General features: G+C 47.2%; 9 protein-coding genes across 9 annotated transcripts; 3 read left to right on the forward strand and 6 right to left on the reverse strand.

Annotated features, from left to right (window-relative positions):
• Positions 1–108: 108 nt before the first annotated feature.
• Positions 109–688, forward strand: N7478_012674 (uncharacterized protein; the record flags this gene model as incomplete). The annotated part of the gene is made up of 3 exons (XM_056928884.1): positions 109–289; positions 386–609; positions 659–688. 3 exons carry the CDS (start codon positions 109–111, stop codon positions 686–688), a joined length of 435 nt encoding a protein of 144 aa, XP_056772246.1.
• Positions 689–1,067: 379 nt separating this feature from the next.
• N7478_012675 (phytanoyl-CoA dioxygenase family protein) lies at positions 1,068–2,003 on the reverse strand (the record flags this gene model as incomplete). The annotated part of the gene is made up of 1 exon (XM_056928885.1): positions 1,068–2,003. The coding sequence occupies one exon, from the start codon at positions 2,001–2,003 to the stop codon at positions 1,068–1,070; it is 936 nt and encodes a 311-aa protein (XP_056772247.1).
• Positions 2,004–3,282: 1,279 nt separating this feature from the next.
• Positions 3,283–4,767, reverse strand: N7478_012676 (uncharacterized protein; the record flags this gene model as incomplete). Its single annotated transcript, XM_056928886.1, has 3 exons — positions 3,283–3,653; positions 3,739–4,506; positions 4,578–4,767. The coding sequence occupies 3 exons, from the start codon at positions 4,765–4,767 to the stop codon at positions 3,283–3,285; spliced, it is 1,329 nt and encodes a 442-aa protein (XP_056772248.1).
• Positions 4,768–5,298: 531 nt separating this feature from the next.
• N7478_012677 (uncharacterized protein) lies at positions 5,299–6,189 on the reverse strand (the record flags this gene model as incomplete). Its single annotated transcript, XM_056928887.1, has 1 exon — positions 5,299–6,189. The coding sequence occupies one exon, from the start codon at positions 6,187–6,189 to the stop codon at positions 5,299–5,301; it is 891 nt and encodes a 296-aa protein (XP_056772249.1).
• Positions 6,190–6,527: 338 nt separating this feature from the next.
• On the reverse strand, positions 6,528–8,210 carry N7478_012678 (uncharacterized protein; the record flags this gene model as incomplete). Its single annotated transcript, XM_056928888.1, has 1 exon — positions 6,528–8,210. One exon carries the CDS (start codon positions 8,208–8,210, stop codon positions 6,528–6,530), a length of 1,683 nt encoding a protein of 560 aa, XP_056772250.1.
• Positions 8,211–8,579: 369 nt separating this feature from the next.
• On the forward strand, positions 8,580–10,347 carry N7478_012679 (Zn(II)2Cys6 transcription factor domain-containing protein; the record flags this gene model as incomplete). The annotated part of the gene is made up of 2 exons (XM_056928889.1): positions 8,580–8,680; positions 8,745–10,347. The coding sequence occupies 2 exons, from the start codon at positions 8,580–8,582 to the stop codon at positions 10,345–10,347; spliced, it is 1,704 nt and encodes a 567-aa protein (XP_056772251.1).
• A 267-nt stretch (positions 10,348–10,614) lies between these two features.
• N7478_012680 (acyl-CoA dehydrogenase) lies at positions 10,615–12,099 on the forward strand (the record flags this gene model as incomplete). The annotated part of the gene is made up of 3 exons (XM_056928890.1): positions 10,615–10,712; positions 10,819–11,667; positions 11,733–12,099. The coding sequence occupies 3 exons, from the start codon at positions 10,615–10,617 to the stop codon at positions 12,097–12,099; spliced, it is 1,314 nt and encodes a 437-aa protein (XP_056772252.1).
• Positions 12,100–12,584: 485 nt separating this feature from the next.
• On the reverse strand, positions 12,585–13,424 carry N7478_012681 (triose-phosphate isomerase; the record flags this gene model as incomplete). The annotated part of the gene is made up of 1 exon (XM_056928891.1): positions 12,585–13,424. The coding sequence occupies one exon, from the start codon at positions 13,422–13,424 to the stop codon at positions 12,585–12,587; it is 840 nt and encodes a 279-aa protein (XP_056772253.1).
• Positions 13,425–14,354: 930 nt separating this feature from the next.
• N7478_012682 (sulfotransferase family protein) lies at positions 14,355–15,361 on the reverse strand (the record flags this gene model as incomplete). The annotated part of the gene is made up of 2 exons (XM_056928892.1): positions 14,355–14,591; positions 14,687–15,361. 2 exons carry the CDS (start codon positions 15,359–15,361, stop codon positions 14,355–14,357), a joined length of 912 nt encoding a protein of 303 aa, XP_056772254.1.
• Between the last annotated feature and the right edge of the window lie 1,757 nt (positions 15,362–17,118).

Consider the following 17,118-nt stretch of genomic DNA (forward strand, 5'->3'; position numbering starts at 1 on the left):
AAACCAAGAACTCTTTCAATTCCTTTTTATAATCTAAACTTGAATCTTCTTTTGAGACCGACGTCAGTTCGAATCAGTGTACACCGACTTGAGAATATCCAGCTCAACATGTCATACCGAATCGAATACGATACTGCACTGGCTCCGCCACGCGGGGCGGACATTGTCGCATTCATGAACGACTTCTACAACACTAGCGATAACGAGGAACTCCACGAGAGATATGTCCAGAGCTTTACAGACAATGCAACACTCATCATGGGCCCCAAAGAAGCCAAGGGCACTGATGGTATGTTTCTACCAGCTGAGAACCCTCAAGGGTAGAATATGGATCATGGATATGATCTCCAACTGATCACCGAGACTGATCACCATATTGATTTAGCGATTCGGACTCTGCGACACGGTCTTTGGACCCATGTTGCGACTCGAAAGCACGCTCCTACTCGAATCTTCTTCAGCGGGGAAAATGAGATCATGCTTTATGGTGGAGTGAATTATCGTCTCAAGGCTAACCAGGAGAACGACGTGTACGTTCCTTGGGCTGGAAGAGTTGTGTTTGATTTGGGAAAGGAGGGTATTAAGATGCAGTTCTATCAAGTCTATCTGGTATGCTTCTTCATACAAATGGCCATTCCATTTTTACTAATAGATATAGGACCCATCTGCACAATCTGGCAAGAAATAGATGATCAACGCAAGAAAAGACAATCAGAAATTTATATAACCAAAATGATTTTTTGAGAAACATTTGAACGGATGATTGGTTCTTATCATCCCGCAGTAACAAAGATCATTGATGCTACCTATGTCCGCATTCACGCGTTTTCATGTCTTCTTTCTGGCATAATTTTGCAGAACATTCATTTCTTAATGAGTGAAAAGGTTATGATTTCAATGGACGAAACTTCTTTCACAAACATAATGTATGGCAAAAGTACACCGGGTGTACATCCGATATAGAAATAATTTAGGAAATCGTTCAAATGTGAATTGATAGAGTCAGCAATAGCAACGAGTGTAATATTCATGCTAAACAACTCATATTTAATCCATGTGACCACTCATCACTGATACAACTTCGAAAACCCACCCTCAGGTGGCTGCAACCAATTTCGCTCATCATATTCCCATCCATCGCCCCCTTCAATAACATGGAAGGTATAAGCGTACCGACTGCGCTCACTGGTATTCTTCTCACTCTTATGTACCACATTGCCATGGATAAGCACCAAAGACCCAGCCTTAACATTCAAAATCTCCAGCTCGTCCTCAGTAGGCTCCGAAACCTTCTCCTCTTCCTGTCCCCGCGGCAAGGAAGGCCCCTCGTTCTGAATGAATTCCGTCCCTAAAGAACCCTCTTTCCTCGCAAACCGCCTCTTAATATGACCACCCTTTCGTCCCTTATGGGATCCCTTCCACATCCCCAACGTGCCATTGCCCGGCCCCGCATCCTGAAGCGCATACCACCAGCCCACTGCAGATGGCGGGTCAGTGTAGAGGAACTCCGAGTCCTGGTGCGAAGGTACTGCGCCACCAATGGAAGGCTGTTTACAGATCAGCATACTTTGTAGGACGCGCGGGTCGACGAAGCCGAGCGAGCGCGCGATGGCGGCATTACGGTCGTTCAAGGAGACTGCCTTGAACGGCGGGGATAGGGTGTGCAGCGAGTGTCCTATTTTATTCACGGCGAGGTTCTTCGGTTTCAGTAACGCAGCGCGCCCGGTCAATGGGTCCGGCTCGGTGGTGAGCGCGTCAGGCTCGAAGAAGAAGCGGATCTTATCGCCGGAGTTTAGGAAGTAGTCGTCTCCTACGTGGGCGGTAGAATTATCGTCCCCTGTTGTGAATTGAGTCAGGGGGTGGGTTTCTAGGGAGAAGTCGTTTAAGAGGGTGTTGGTTTCTTCGAGGAGCGATGTGATTTCAGTTTGGCTCAGATAGTCGGGAAGAACGAGGTAGCCGTTCTCGCGGAAGAAGGCGACTTGGTCTTCTGTGAGACCGGACATCTTGCTGTGCGAAAAGAGAGATGGGGATTTGGAGCACAAAAGGAGGGAAATGGTCTCTTTTTGAGGGAGTCAGAGCACTCGAGGGTGGCTTGAGTCTGTTGATGGAAAAAAGGCGGGGGAAAGCGATAAGCGATATTAGTCTGTTGCGGGATTGGCTGCTTCCCCTCGGAGTCTTTAGCTTCATCTCTAGCTTGATCTTGCTCGGAAAAGAAACCAATCAATTTGATGCTGAGACCTAGTTTATCTCACGCAGGATCGCGAGCTAGATACACAATTTTCGATTTGACTGAGTTGGCGGGGACTCTCGGCAGCGTGATACTACTGTACAGTACACAGCGACATGTATGAACATACAAGCCTCAAGTGCTCTTGTAGTGGGAAAAGCTGCTGTCCAATCAGAAATGGGCCGCACGGTCGCGGAGAACATTTGAAATCATCAACTTTTTGATTCTTGCATGTTATATAATTGCGTGTTGCGAATAGCTTCGAACACTATTGAGCGATATCCAAACAACCCTTGGTTTTCTCACCGCGCCATTGGTGGCAGACAACAGACAATATTCATTCTAGATAGTAATAAATGGAAAAACAATGATCCGCTGGAATAATGGTCACGTGCTGCGGCCATCCTTCACAGCGTTATTAGACTGGCTTTAAATAAGTTAGGCAACATCTTCAATATATTGTTATACCTCTGGCGATGTTGCTCGGTTCTTCGAGAATTGCTTTAGGGCTGTTCACGGTACCAAATTTTGACGATATCGTCACGGACTCACGGTAACATCGCCTACTGTATCGCCGAGCTTCTGGCTTAGCGATAATATTGGACAGTATTATCGTAGGTACCCTCAAAGGTAGGTACTGTTGTAGGTACTGTCGTGGCCTTGAGAATAGTGCGACAATATCGTACCGTAAACAGCTCTAAATTGCTTAGGGGCTGTTTCTACTCGTTGACTCATCGTCTGGTATCTCGGATTATTGAATTAATTTTTTTCTATACCGGAAGAAGACGACGACCTTGAACAGTGCCAACGCCCCCTTTTGAAAAGTGATCATTCAGCGGTCACAAAGACAAATTCTTTGACATTCAACAAGGATCACCAGCCTGGTCTACCCAATGAGGAAGCGGATCCCATTCTCTACGAACCTCATTTGACGGAAACTGTGGGTTATGGCTCTGCCTCATTATAGCAAGAATGAGGCCAGGCGTTGTCCTGAAATACCCTAATTAACGCAGCATTTGGTTCCATTTACGGATGTCGCTCAGTTGCGACTAGTATTAGACTTTTTGGATCTTGAATCCCGCCATCCAGAACCTCAAAATGAGGAAACATACCCCGGATCCCAGAGTAAAAACACCCCCATATATCCAGGTTCCAGTCCAATCTAAGTCATTTGGGTTTCCGTGTCGCTGTAGAACACCTCCGCTACCTGGGCCTCCTGTTAAAACACCGGTGCCGAGCAATGCAAATGCCATGCCCATTCGAGTTCCGATTTTGGATTTGTCCTTGGTGAGGGCGACGAATAGGAGCGGCGGCGTAGCAATGAAGATCCCCGAGGTGAATCCAATAAAGACAGCAGTGCAGATAATCCCTGCCTCACTTTTGACGGCCAAGTTGCAAGGTAAGACTAAGCCGGTGAGGAAGGCACCTATTGATCAAGGGGCTATTAGTATTAGAAATCATAATCAATCAAGTTTCAGTATGGACCGAGAACGTTAAGATAGAGTATATACCAGGAATTACAACATTTGTGGGCCCCATCCAGTCAGATAGCCAATTCGGAACAGTTCGACCAAGGACCGAGGATGCATTGAGGATGGGGACGAGATAAAGGGACATGTGTGAGCTCATCCACCCACTGTCCTCCGCATACAGCGCGATATAATAAAACGCTGTATAGCATCCTGTGTATCCTAATAAGCAAGCGAAGATACATAGTAGGTAGGGTCCATCACGAAATGCAGAGGGGTCAAGAAGTTTCCGTACCCCAGTAGGCTTGATACGCATCTGAGAGATAGAGATCGGGACAAGTAGGGTACCCAAGCTCACGAACCCGATAATACGGACAGTCCAACCAAAGCCAAGCCGATTAATAAGGTTTATAAAGATGACAGGATAGATGACTCCACCGAGAGAGCTACCTGTGGCTGCAAGACCGATAGCAAGGCCTAAATGTCGACTGAAATAAGGCTGCATCACAGCGAGCGAGGGTACAAAGAGACAGCCCGCGCCAATACCAACCATGAATCCCTGGGCTAATAGGGCCTGCCAATACTCTTTGCAGAGAGACAGCATCATATGACCGAATACCATGCAGAAGGTACCCGCGATAAGCAGGGGCTTTAGATACCCGCGGTCGAAGATCGGGCCAGCCACCGCACCTGTCGCAAAGACAAAGAAAGCTTGTGTCGAACCGATCCATGAGATATTTGATGATGTCTGAGTGAAGAGCTGGCCAGACTCGTAAAAGCTTTGATAATCGCCAAAAGTGACCACAACACCTAGAAATTATAGTAGATCAGCTTAAGCTCTAAGGTCAATCTTCTCTTACTGACGTTTTGCCGGTACGTACCCCAGGTATTGAAGATCAGTACCCAACTTCCTAAGACCTGTAGCCAGGCTTTCAAGCCACCATCCGGAGGGGGTTCAGCGTCCGGATTCCACGTCGCAACGATACCATTGGACACTGTCGTATTCCAATTCTCTGGGCCAGGATCCTTATCGGAAAGAGGGACCAAGCTTGGCCGCGAATTTATTTCCATTGTAGGTGATAAAAGCCGTGCTCAGTGCATCCAAACATGTGTAACAGTCAAAGTTAGGGCAAGCATCAAGTATTGTTAAAGTAATTTGTGACGGTGTTTACGCTGCGGGCTTAACGTTGAAATCCGGACTTAAGCGGATATATGAGACCCTGCACAGTGACTTTTCCGCAGCCTTGCCCGCAGCCTTCAAATTGCCCGTAGCATTAGTCCCGCAGCATCCTTCCCGTGACAGTAACGCGTATGCAACGGCATCGGAGTTAGAGGCCGTTCGTACATGAGGTCGCTGGTGTTACACTGCGGACGGTACGGAGTATAGAAGATGCCGGCTAGTAGTTAGCAACATGTATTATAATTCCACTGTGAGCTAGCCTTTGGAAGGTTAGCGATTAGTTCCTGTGATAACCGAATACTAAGTTATACTGTAAAGTAATCCGGGTATCTTAAATCTTCTATATCTTCTCTATCTTCTCTCTTCTATTAGTATCATATTCAATCAGACTACCGATTTCGTTCTAAACATAGTAACGTACTTCACCAGCCTAGATCCTTGTCAATCAGTTGCATTATAGCAATCTCGGCGGGCCATACTTGAACAAACTCCTGGACTCGCCAGGACCAGTCTTCGTCCCACTGGAAAGTAAGAGGGTAAGATGCACAAAAGAATTCCCAGAAGTCAGGAAACCAACCAGAATTCTCCCAATCGACCAATACGACATCAAATAATCGCCCACCTTGATCGTTTGGGTGACTTGTATTCTCCACGACCATAATGTTCTTCTGCTGAAGATCCCCATGCGTCAATGTAGGCCGGTGACCTTGAAGGACGCAAGCAAGATATTTTTCGTAAAAGAGAGTCGTGTATTCCGGTAGATTATTGCGTTCAACCAAGGCTCTATGATTACCGACAAGGCCCGCAACGAAGGCAGGTTCGCCGGAGAAGGGCTTTAAAAATTTCATATCGCCATGTTGGCTATAGAATATATAGTGATGTACGCCGCCCCCATCCAGGCCTCCGAAAAAGTCAGGCCATGGACACTCGGCCTTTCGCATTGCGTCGGATATGACTTGGAGTTTGGCGATAATGTCATCCTTCTCAGAAGACGCCAATGATGGCCAAATGGAATTCAGCTGCACCCCGGGAACACGTTTAATAATTAAGAAACCTTGTTTGGAATCATAATACATCGCGTACAGTCGAGGGGCCGGAACTCCTGGGACGTGTCGTTCAAGGTAAACCAAAGACTGGCCTTCCCAGGTGCTGATACAACCTCCATATTTTACAACAATATTATCGTCCAGCGCCACAACCTTGGTGGCCTGGGTCTCCCACAGAACATTGGTGCAAGCGCGGATTTCATCTGTTGTAGGTAGAGTAGGCAGAGGCTGGCAGTTCTGAAAAGGGACAACCACTGGTTCCCACATCGTGAACAGAACAGGAGTCGGCGGGGTTAATATTAAACTATAGATAATTGCCTGAATAGAAGGAAATGAGCGGTGAAGGAAGATCAGAAGTCCCCCTCCAAGGCCTCGCTTGGGCCACCATAGCTCGTGTCCGCGCCCACGTCAGATTTCTCCTCCGGAACTTGGGTAGGTCTGAAGAAGTTCTATTATTGTTGAATTTAAATGATGGAGTCAAAGCCCGCTTACAGTACACCATTCCATCCAAGAAAAATTATGTACCATAAGTGGATTGTACCGTTTTGAATGATGAGATAATATTGAAACTATACTTGCTTAACTATAGCTCTAAGCCCTATTGCCTATTTCGGCTTCCATCCCATATCTTTCAAGGTCACCTGACGCTTTTCTTCACCCTGAAATCGGCTGAAATTACTGATTAAGTTCTCAATCTGACGTATATGGTCTGGTGTGCACTTTTCTTTGCTTCCAGCCCATAGTAAAATACCCTGCAGTTGAAACATGACCTCAGAATTAGATAATATCTCTGGTGGTGGCCCGTTTTCTTCAAGATCTTGTGCTTCCGAGCTCTCCATATCAATATATATATCTTGCCTATCGATCTCATCTTCAACTGCAATATCTTCCTCTGTTGGATTCAAGAATTGATCAAATGGTATAATATCATCTTGACCAAGCTTCTCAATTGCTTTATTGTATAGAGTTTGAATCTCACTAGTCAACCCTGGCTCAGACATTGGTTGAGAATCAGTCTCGGTCTGATCTTCAGTTTCGGTCTGCTCTCCTTTGGTCTCATCTTGAGAGTCCAGACGAATTAAAGAACTTTTTATAAAGCAATTTTTAATCGATTCATCCGATACTGAAATTTTCCAAGCCTGGGTGATCCAAGAAAGCGCATAGGAGATATTCATCCGAATATGTGGATCAAGACCTCGATCAAGGATAGCAATCATCCATCTCATCCATTTCCTCCGATAATGATGCTTTAAATTTTGGATGATTCCTTGATCTAGAGGTCGATAAATCGAAGTTGCGTTTGCTGGGAAAAAAACAACCCTGATATGGGATGGTGGTGGGAGATGCTTAAGACCAGCAATATGCGGAGAAGCATTATTAAGAAACAACAATACTTTCTTATCAATAGGAATCCGCATATAAAAAGCACGTAACCATTCTTCCATGATGGCTTGACGCATCCAAGCCTTCTTACCCCAGCGCCATACACATCCCAAAGCTTGGAAATTAGTTGTCCTGAGCGCACGAGGTGTTTTTGCACTTCCAATCAACCATAAAGGCATTCGGTCTGAACCATCTGCGTTTGTGGCCACAATAAGAGAGATCCGAGTCTTATTTTTATTTTTTCCGGCAATTTTTCTATCAGAAAGACCCCCATTTGGCATTTGTCGCCAAAAAAGTCCAGTTTCATCCATAGTATAGATCTCTGATGGTTTATATTGATCGCATATCGTACGAATTTCTTTCATCTGATCATGTACAGAAGATGGAACTGAAGCAGCTTCTCCGTGGAATGTATGATATCGACGATTATGCCGCTTTTTAAAACGAGTAAGCCAACCATCTGAAAATGCAGGCCTTTGTTGATTTTGATATTCAGGGATTTGAGACCAAATCTCAGCTGCTTTTGTTTGGAGCAAAGGGCCAGTAATTGGATAACCACTATTGATATGCCCGGTAACCCAATCAGAGAGCTTTTGGTCTAATATAGGCCAAAAAGATGAGGAAACACGCATATTTGACCCTACAGGCCCTGAATCAAGGTGTTCATATTGGGATGAAAGGATTCTTGAGACCGATACACGATTAATTGTGTGATCAAATTGGGACGAAAACCAAGTTGCACAAGCGGATTGGGTCGGTTTTGGACTAGAATTAGCCCAAAAGGCACGTAATGCCTGCTTCTGCGCGTCTGATATGCCTAATCGGCGCCGCTTTGGTGGTGGTAGAGCAGCTTGAGTGGCCGTTCTGGCGCATGGTAGGAGTGGAAGATCAGGGTTTTCAGGCATTCTGATTGGTTGATATCGCTGATTAAGTGAATGACTGCAAAGATGGGATGAAAAGAGGTGTACAAAGGTGAGTGTTTTTTAAGCGGAGGTTTCGTATGATAAAACCCATAAAAGTGGGTCCATCCAACCAGAGCCAGTACTATAAGCGGGGGTTGACTGTAGTAGGCGAAAGCTTCTCTGCCTCAGGTGTCAATATCCTGGGTTTTAGAGGACCCGTAGCTAACACCATTTTCGCTTTTATTTCCCCCCCTTTCCTGTCGCCGGGGAACACTGGGGATCTGGGGATACCCAAGAAGTCCGGGTCCAAGTCACCAAGTGGTAAATGGCAAATACCCCGAAGGTAAGAACAATAGATTGTATTTCTGAGGTATGGATGACATCCGTGTCTCTACAGAAGGCATGGGTGTAGATGCCCCAATCAGCCGTCGAGTCGGGGCCACTAAATCTCGATCCGGATGCAAGACTTGCAAGTAAGTTCGATATATGCCCTATGTCCGCCGTATTCAGCAGCCTCCCATGCTAACAGCCGGCCAGAATTCGAAAGGTGAAATGCGGCGAAGAGAAGCCAAGTTGCTTCCGCTGTACGAGCACAGGACGAAAATGCGAATTCGAGGATGATCGGAGGTCTCCACCTACCCTCACCCCCACATTGTTGCTTTCTTCATCTCCGGATGCTGGACGGAGAGAGCGTCGTGCATTTGAGTATTACTTTCAGAATGTCGCTCGCCACCTTGCCGGTGGGATGGAGATCGATTTTTGGACCAACGTCATTCCGCAGATCTGTCGTAGTGAGCCTGCAGTTTGGGATGGGATGATTGCAATCAGTACCCTGTTTGAATACCCGAACCAGTCATTGGATTTTCCTCTTTTAAGGGATCGCCGCAAATCAAACACGCTCAATCAGATCCAGCGGGAGGCCTTGACATGGTACTCTCGATCAATATCTAGTGTTCATTCTCAGATTGAGCGCGGTATTGCCGATCCGTATATTGCTCTCATTAGCTGTGCATTGTTCATTTGTGTGGAAACCATTCAAGGTCGCACAGAAGAAGCCCTGCAGTTATTCAGACAAGGGGTGACTCTCATTGGTGACCTTCGCACTCATATTACTCTGGGGCATGTGTCTAAAAGCAGACAAAATCTCTTAAAGGATGCTATCATTCCTCTATTTTCGCGGTTAGCCTCAATCTCCTTGACAGTCTCGGGCACTCAACCTGGCCCAATTTTCACCTTCCTGGAAAATAATCCAACCGCTGGATTTACATCGCTTGAACATGCTCGATCGAGCATAACGGTTATCTCTGCTGACGTCCTACTTTTTGAGCGCGAGGCACATTCACACCTGAGGGAGATTGGAGCACACTGCTATGTGAGCATCGATATGCTTAATCGAAGGAAAAATCTCCAACACCGAGTTGCTGAGTGGTATATCGCATATACAAAATTTCACCAGGGAAATAATCGGCAGCACTCCACCCCTCAAATCAGAGTGCAACATGAGCCTCTACTCATTATCTACTACGTTGCCATATCCATTATTCTGTCGGTATGTTTAACACCACTAGAAATCGTTTATGATGATCATCTGGCAGAATTTGGCATCATCGTCGAACAGGCCCAATTGTCTCTGGCGACCTCCGCAATGACAGATGGCTCCCAGCCGCCCTTTACATTTGAGGCTGGCGTTGGTGTTCCACTGTTTTTGACTGCTCTGAAATGTCGTGATTGGAGGTTGCGGCGCAAGGCTTTAGAGCTATTACGCCAGGCCCCACAGATGCAAGGACTTTTTAAATGCGCTCCGAGTGCTTTCATGGCTGAGGCTTTTATGAACATGGAAGAAAGCTACAGCCTGGCTCTTAGAGATTCAACTTTAGCTACATCACCTACTAGTGGCGCTGAAGGGGACCATCCGGGTGATCCGCAAATCCTTGTGCCCGAAGAAGCCCGCATATATTACTACTGCATATTTAGACCTGGCGAATGGTATCCGCCGGGCGTAAATGAAGAAGATGTTGTCAAATTCGGTCGCAGCCTCGATCAGCTTTACTTGCATTTCTCAAGGAATGAGTTTGATCTAGAGACGAAGACATGGCGGCAGAATTTCGAATGTATACCATTTGGCGCCGACCTGATGTAATATAGTCTATGTATAGCATCCCACGGGGGACTCAACCTCCAAATTCAACATCAAATATAAAATCCTCGTGTTGTAGGGAATATTAAGTGCTTTCGTAACTTCGTCACGGTCGATGAGCCGAGTACAATGTCTCCGCCGCAAATAACCGAGGTTCCTCGGAGCTTCCCTTGTCCCTTGTGATTTCACCACCACCACCGCCATTCGAACCTTTGAATCTTTCTCCTCCCCTAAACCACTGTCATTTTCATAATCATCTGCTCTCTCGAAATGGCGTCTATTCCCCGCTCTCTGCGGTATCTGTCGCGCACAACCCCCTCGGTCGGCCTATCCTCCAAACGCCTAGCTACCTACCGACCCGTTCAGAGGTATGCAGCAAACGGCTGAATCCATTCCACCAACCTCTTACCCCTCCCCGGCATGTACCGTTGACAAATTTGATTTGCACATGCTAATTCAAGATATATCATTTAGCGTATATGCCTTCTCAAGTACCTCCCACCGACGGGATGCCGACCTCTCATCGCTCATCCCCACGCCGATCAGCCATTTGTCCGATACCGAATCGCTGATGGCTGATTCGGTCTCAAAGTTTGCTAGTGAGCAAATCGGCCCGAAAGTGCGAGATATGGACGAAGCCGAAACCATGGACCCGGCCTTGGTGGAACAGCTATTCGAGCAGGGATTGATGGGTGTCGAGATCCCCGAAGAGTACGGTGGTGCGGGGATGAACTTCACCGCCGCAATCGTCGCGATCGAAGAACTGGCACGCATAGATCCCAGTGTCAGCGTGATGGTTGATGTCCATAATACCCTTGTCAACACGGCGATCATGCGCTACGGCGACGCCAAAACACATCGCACCTGGTTGCCCAAGTTGAGCACCGGTACCGTGGGTTCCTTCTGTCTTTCTGAGCCGGTGTCGGGATCAGACGCATTCGCGCTACAGACCAAGGCAGAGAAGACTGCTGATGGGTATAAGATTAATGGATCTAAGATGTGGATTACTAATGCCATGGAATCTGGTATCTTTATCGTCTTTGCCAATCTCAACCCCAGCCAGGGGTACAAGGGCATCTCAGCTTTCATTATTGAAAAGGGGACCCCTGGTTTCTCAATTGCTAAAAAGGAAAAGAAGCTTGGTATTCGTGCAAGCAGCACTTGCGTCCTCAACTTTGATGATGTTGTGATTCCCAAGAGCAATTTGCTTGGTGAAGAGGGCCAGGGCTATAAATATGCCATCAACATCTTGAATGAAGGTCGCATAGGCATTGCAGCCCAAATGACGGGCTTGGCGCTGGGCGCATGGGAAAATGCTGCTAGGTAAGACCGTAATATCACTTGAGAGTCGTTGTCAATATTATCTAACCACATTGGATACTACCCAGATACGTCTGGAACGATCGCAAGCAGTTCGGCCAGTTAATCGGCAACTTCCAGGGAATGCAACACCAGATTGCGCAGGCGTATACCGAGATTGCGGCAGCCCGAGCGCTTGTTTACAATGCCGCTCGCAAGAAGGAAGCCGGTCAGGACTTTGTTCAAGATGCCGCCATGGCCAAACTGTATGCCTCCCAGGTCGCGGGTCGCGTATCAGGCTCCGCCGTCGAGTGGATGGGTGGCATGGGCTTTGTTCGAGAAGGAATTGCCGAGAAGATGTTCCGCGACAGCAAGATCGGGGCTATCTATGAGGGTACCAGTAACATCCAGTTAACGACCATCGCGAAGTTGCTCCAGAAGCAATACACTAACTAGCTCTGAGCTGCTGTCGCATTCTTGAGGTCTTTTCTTTACGTTGATCCGCGATAAATCGAAGCTGAAACTACGCATCTGTGATGTGATCTTACGGGTTCCACATATGTATGATAACTTTGTAGATTTGGAATTAAAGTTGTTGATTCATGAATAATCCTTGGATCCTCTGATCGTTTGACTTTCATCACCCGGAGACATGTGTCAATTTGTCGGGCCTGATTGATTAATTTAAGAATTTTGGGCTGTGGTTGTGGAGTCATCCCAAAAATTCGACTTGCCAAGAGAGATGTGTTTTTTTCAGCTTCTATTGGGGATTATCTGCTTTTATTCCTCACGTAACCTGATCTTCTTGAGTATTAATGGTGGCACTACATAGATCGGTATCGAGTCAATGGCAATGTACCATACCATTGTCACTGTCATTGCCATTGTATTCGTGGCTCATCTGCTCATATTCAACGTTTATAGTAGGTACCGTAGTATACTTAGGCAATGCCTAAGCTCTCCTCCACTTCGGCAACGATTTTCCGCACACCATCAGTCTCATGCGCAAAGCGTCCAAGGAACATTCCATCTACTGCTTTGCCGAGTCCACCAGCGCCCCAGAGACCGGGTCCAGCGCTCCCACCGTAGAGAATGCGGGCAGTGCGGGGTCCCACCACACCCCGAATTCCCTCCACAACCGCAGCAACGTGGTCCACCCCAGCAGGCTTAGGCTTTCCAATAGCCCAAACAGGCTCGTAGGCAAAAATGACCGGCGCATCCGCAGGGATAGCAGCTAATACGGCGCGTACGAGCACAGCACACTCTGCAACAGCTTGTCCGACAGCTTCTGAAGCAACCGCGCCCGGGGCAGTGATCTCGCCAACACAAACAAGCGGCACCATACCCTGTGCACAGGCCGCAGCAGCCTTACGAGCTGTCTGCTCATCTGTTTCGCCGAAGATAGCGCGACGTTCTGCGTGGCCTAGCTCGACGATTGAGCAGCCCAGAGCGCGGATGGAGGCTGGGGAGACTTCACCTGTGTAGGCGCCGTTCTCCTCCCACATGCAGTCCTGGGCACCGAGAAGGAGCGGTGGTGGGGAGGCAGAGATTCCCGATGCAACGAGTTGGTTCTCATATTCTTTGAGGATCTCGGCGCAGGGCCAGATCGTTAGAAAGTCTGGAATTAGAGCGAGGAGGATCTTCTCGCGGTTGGCGGGTTTGACGATGTCGGGAGCTAGGAGGGCGCGAAGATAATTTAGAGTGCGCTCCGGGGTAAAGTACATCTTCAGCGAAATGAGGAGAAGCTTCTCCGGGAGTACGGGGTAGCCGCTTGGAGCCATGGCGGGTAATCCGTGGATGAGGTATATGGGAGATGGGAGATGGGAGATGGTAGGAAGGTATTTTGCAAGGGTATATTCTGTAGCCCTGGAGATAACCCAAGGTTCAAGTTTCAAGTTTTGTTTCTCGCGCGTTACTTTCCTTCTTTCCTTTGCACGGGATATCCCGATCTGATATCCCGTAGTATGTAGCGGGTCCTTCAAACACCCATCTCTTGGTAAATGGAATTGACCATTGGAACCCAGTTCAAATTTAATAGTAGTAGTAGTATTAGTAGTAGATAGGTATATACAGATTAGAGATTAGATCAGGATAATTGAATTCTACTGACATGAGAGGCATTTTATAAGCGAAGCCCGATATTGCACGTGACGGGTAGAGCTAGAAACACGCTATAACATCAATTGATATTCGGAACAACTATCTCTTGGCAAATCGAATTTTTGAAATAACTCATTTTGCTGGGACCCTAGGAGCCTAAGACATAGCTCAAAGTCTTGCAAATCATGCTGAAATCGACGCACCGCCTCCGCCGACCCTGGACGAACTCGCTCCTTCCCTCGACCTCGTGATCCCCCTGACAAGACGAATGACGGACGACGAACTCCTGGCGGAGCTGCAGCGCTCCCGGGCGCAATTTGACGCGTTCGACAAGTCCCAAGCTGACATGTTGAACAAATGAAAACACAGTATTGGCCATTGCGCTGCACGGCAGGCGCAGGCAACAGCCGCACCCCATAACGGACCGCTGGCCTACCGCGATTCTGGGCTTGGTTTGAGGCAGAGTACAGCCGTTTCGGGTTCCAAGGTTCTTACTGACTGGGAGTAGCCACTTGAGCAAGGAAAAAATTATCGAAGATGAAATTTGCACAAGAAAAGTCCAATTACATGCCCGCCAACGCTATAACAAAGTGTATATCATATCTCTCACTCTAGGCCGACTTAGTGAATTCCCCGACAAATTCATTCAGCCTTGTGACATCCGGAGACCATCCTCGCCACCACGACACAGCACCTGCGGTGGCGACTCCGGCCAGAGTCGCAGTTATAAACATGTTGCGCACGATTCGCACGAAGCGGTTTTTCACGAGATTCTCTTTGCGACCGGTGAAATCATTCGGGTTGTTGGTATTGGGGAAGGGCTCGTCGGGGACGGGCTTGTCAAGAAACTGCATTTGTCTCGTGTCAATAGGAATGTTTGAAAAAAGAAGGGAGTCGGAGGAATATTTCATTCTTCCGACTTGAAGATCAAGGGTATTCTTACCTCGCACAGAGGTCCCCAGCCATCCTGAACAGTCCACTCAAGCAATTTTTCCTTAGGCACCATACCCCGAACCATATTGCAATGGTCGCGATAGATCCATTTGGCGTTTCGTTGGACACCGTCCGTGGCACTTCCATTAAGACTTCGAAAGATACCAGGAATTCCACAGCCGATATATATTCCGGTGAGCCAGAAGGCCCCTCCAGAGAACCATTTCATCGTCCAGAGTAACCAGGATTGGTCAAAAGTCTGAATGAAGGTCTTGTCGATACTGCGATACCAAGCATCTACATCGGTGCGTAGATTAAGGATTACTTTGGCGTCTGGGTAAGCAGCAAGGAGCTCCGGAGCAAATAATGAAGGTAGGGTATCAATCACACCCTGGTGGTCACCAAGAAGAATATCGAACTCCTCACTGCTAATCGACACATCACCATCGCGGGCGCCCCAGTATTTCCGTCGCACCAACTCATTGCAGTGTTGTAGCTTGCTACCATCCGTCTCAAAGAGGATATCCCAACCGTGATATGTTTCTATGCCCAATTTTCGTAAGGCGACACTCAATGACTCGGTCCCAGTACGTGGCATGCCTAGGCACAGCACCTGAACGGGCTTGGTGCGCTTGTGCGGAGCTGGTGGGGGGAACCCGTAGATAAACCGTTGAAGGGCTTCCATCGTGTTCTTGATTGTGTATGAGGAAAAGGTAACAGAAAATAGTAGGTAGATTACACCAGGATAAGCTCGGGGAAGGAGTTTCTTTATATACTAGTAATTCTTCACTAGAATTATTCTCAGATGGACCCGGGAGTAGATGGGCTTCGCACCTGGGCACGTATCCTGTTGGGGGCGAAACTTGTGAACATTATATTGTTAGGGGCCAAACGTTGTACCTGACTCGATTATTCTGATAAAACCACATACTCAATTGAGATTTTTGTCCTAGCTGGCCCCCGCACTATACCACAGCTTAACAGCTTGGCGTCGGGACCCACTTCTTGCAGAAAGCCTCCTACGTAGATCCGACCGTGACGCTGGCCCCAGGCAAATAGTAAACTAGTCCTTGGTAGTATTCCTTTGGCCCCAGGCATATGTGGGCCCATACGCGAGTACATTGGTTGAGTCTGTTGCTGGGGAACTTGGTCACAACTTCCTCGATATGTACTCGATCTACGGAGTTCTCATCATGGATCATGATCTTCACAAAGTATCAGTTCTCCTATACGACAGTATGGATTAAACTCAAGCCATGAAACACCTGGCTATCGATCAACGAATTGTGCAAAATCTGAAACAACAACCCCCCTGGGGCCGTTTCCTTACCATTAGGGGCATATTCAAATAGCATTATCTTTGGGTGGCAATTGTTCTAATTAGTACGAATGAATATTTGATTACCTCAAATTCCCAAATCAGCCCCTTAGCTGTCGATTATCCTGGCCATTCATCTTAACACATGTATCTGTAATTGATCCATACTATACCCTTTAGAACATTAATATCCTGGGAAAGGGGTCTGTTCATGTTGGAAATATCACAAATTTAATTATTGGATCTCTTCCAAGGTCCCAAGGTCTCAAGCTTTCAGTAATAATGGTGAATCAACTCGAAATTCTGCTATTCATATTGCCATTCGAACATGATGTCACCGTCTGTTCGCTAAAATTGTCGACGACGCTCCAGAGGGCTCTATGTTATCGCGCGGCCGCGATTAATTCTCGCCCCCAACTGGCAGGCTGGGCATTCCTTTCTTTGTGCTCCAGTTTGTTCCAATCAATTTATAACGTGAGGTCTTATCGAATTATGCAAACTTTGGCCCCGTTTTCTTGAGTATTTACCACGCACAATAACTGCCCAGATCTACGAATGTGTAAGATTCGTAACTTCATGTAATACATTAACACCACCTACATAACTACAATGCCATCCTGTGAGATAAAAATATCGCGGCAGTCTATTCAAAAGTCAAAGCCTAATATAGCGAATATAAAGCAAGTTCACAAAAACTTGAAAAGCATGGTTCGTCACACATAAACATCGCATCAATGACCAATTCGGACCTTCAACCTCCAAGCGGAAAATGTCCAGCAGCGGCTTTCTCCCTACTTAACAGGTCAGTCTCAATTAATCTTTGGAAACCACTTGAATATAACATAAACAACTGAAATAAGAAGAGGGAGGTGTAAGGTCTATACCCTAGTGTATCATAGCAATAGAGATGTTGTTCCTCGGTTTCTTCATAATCCAAGCTCACGGGAATTGTGCACCGATCACTGGCTGAGCTTGATTGCACAGACCGCGGCTTTATTTGATAGTTGCCCCTTCCTTGGTCTGCGTTAACCGATGTCTGAGTACCAAAAGCGATAGGTACTCTCTCATGCTGGAGGTCACTCTTGCTACTCTGGTGGAAGACCTGAGTTATCATCACCGCACTG

The sequence above is a fragment of the Penicillium angulare genome (genome assembly GCF_028827245.1).
Source record: "Penicillium angulare strain IBT 27051 chromosome Unknown utg000012l_segment0_segment0, whole genome shotgun sequence".
Taxonomy (NCBI): domain Eukaryota; kingdom Fungi; phylum Ascomycota; class Eurotiomycetes; order Eurotiales; family Aspergillaceae; genus Penicillium; species Penicillium angulare.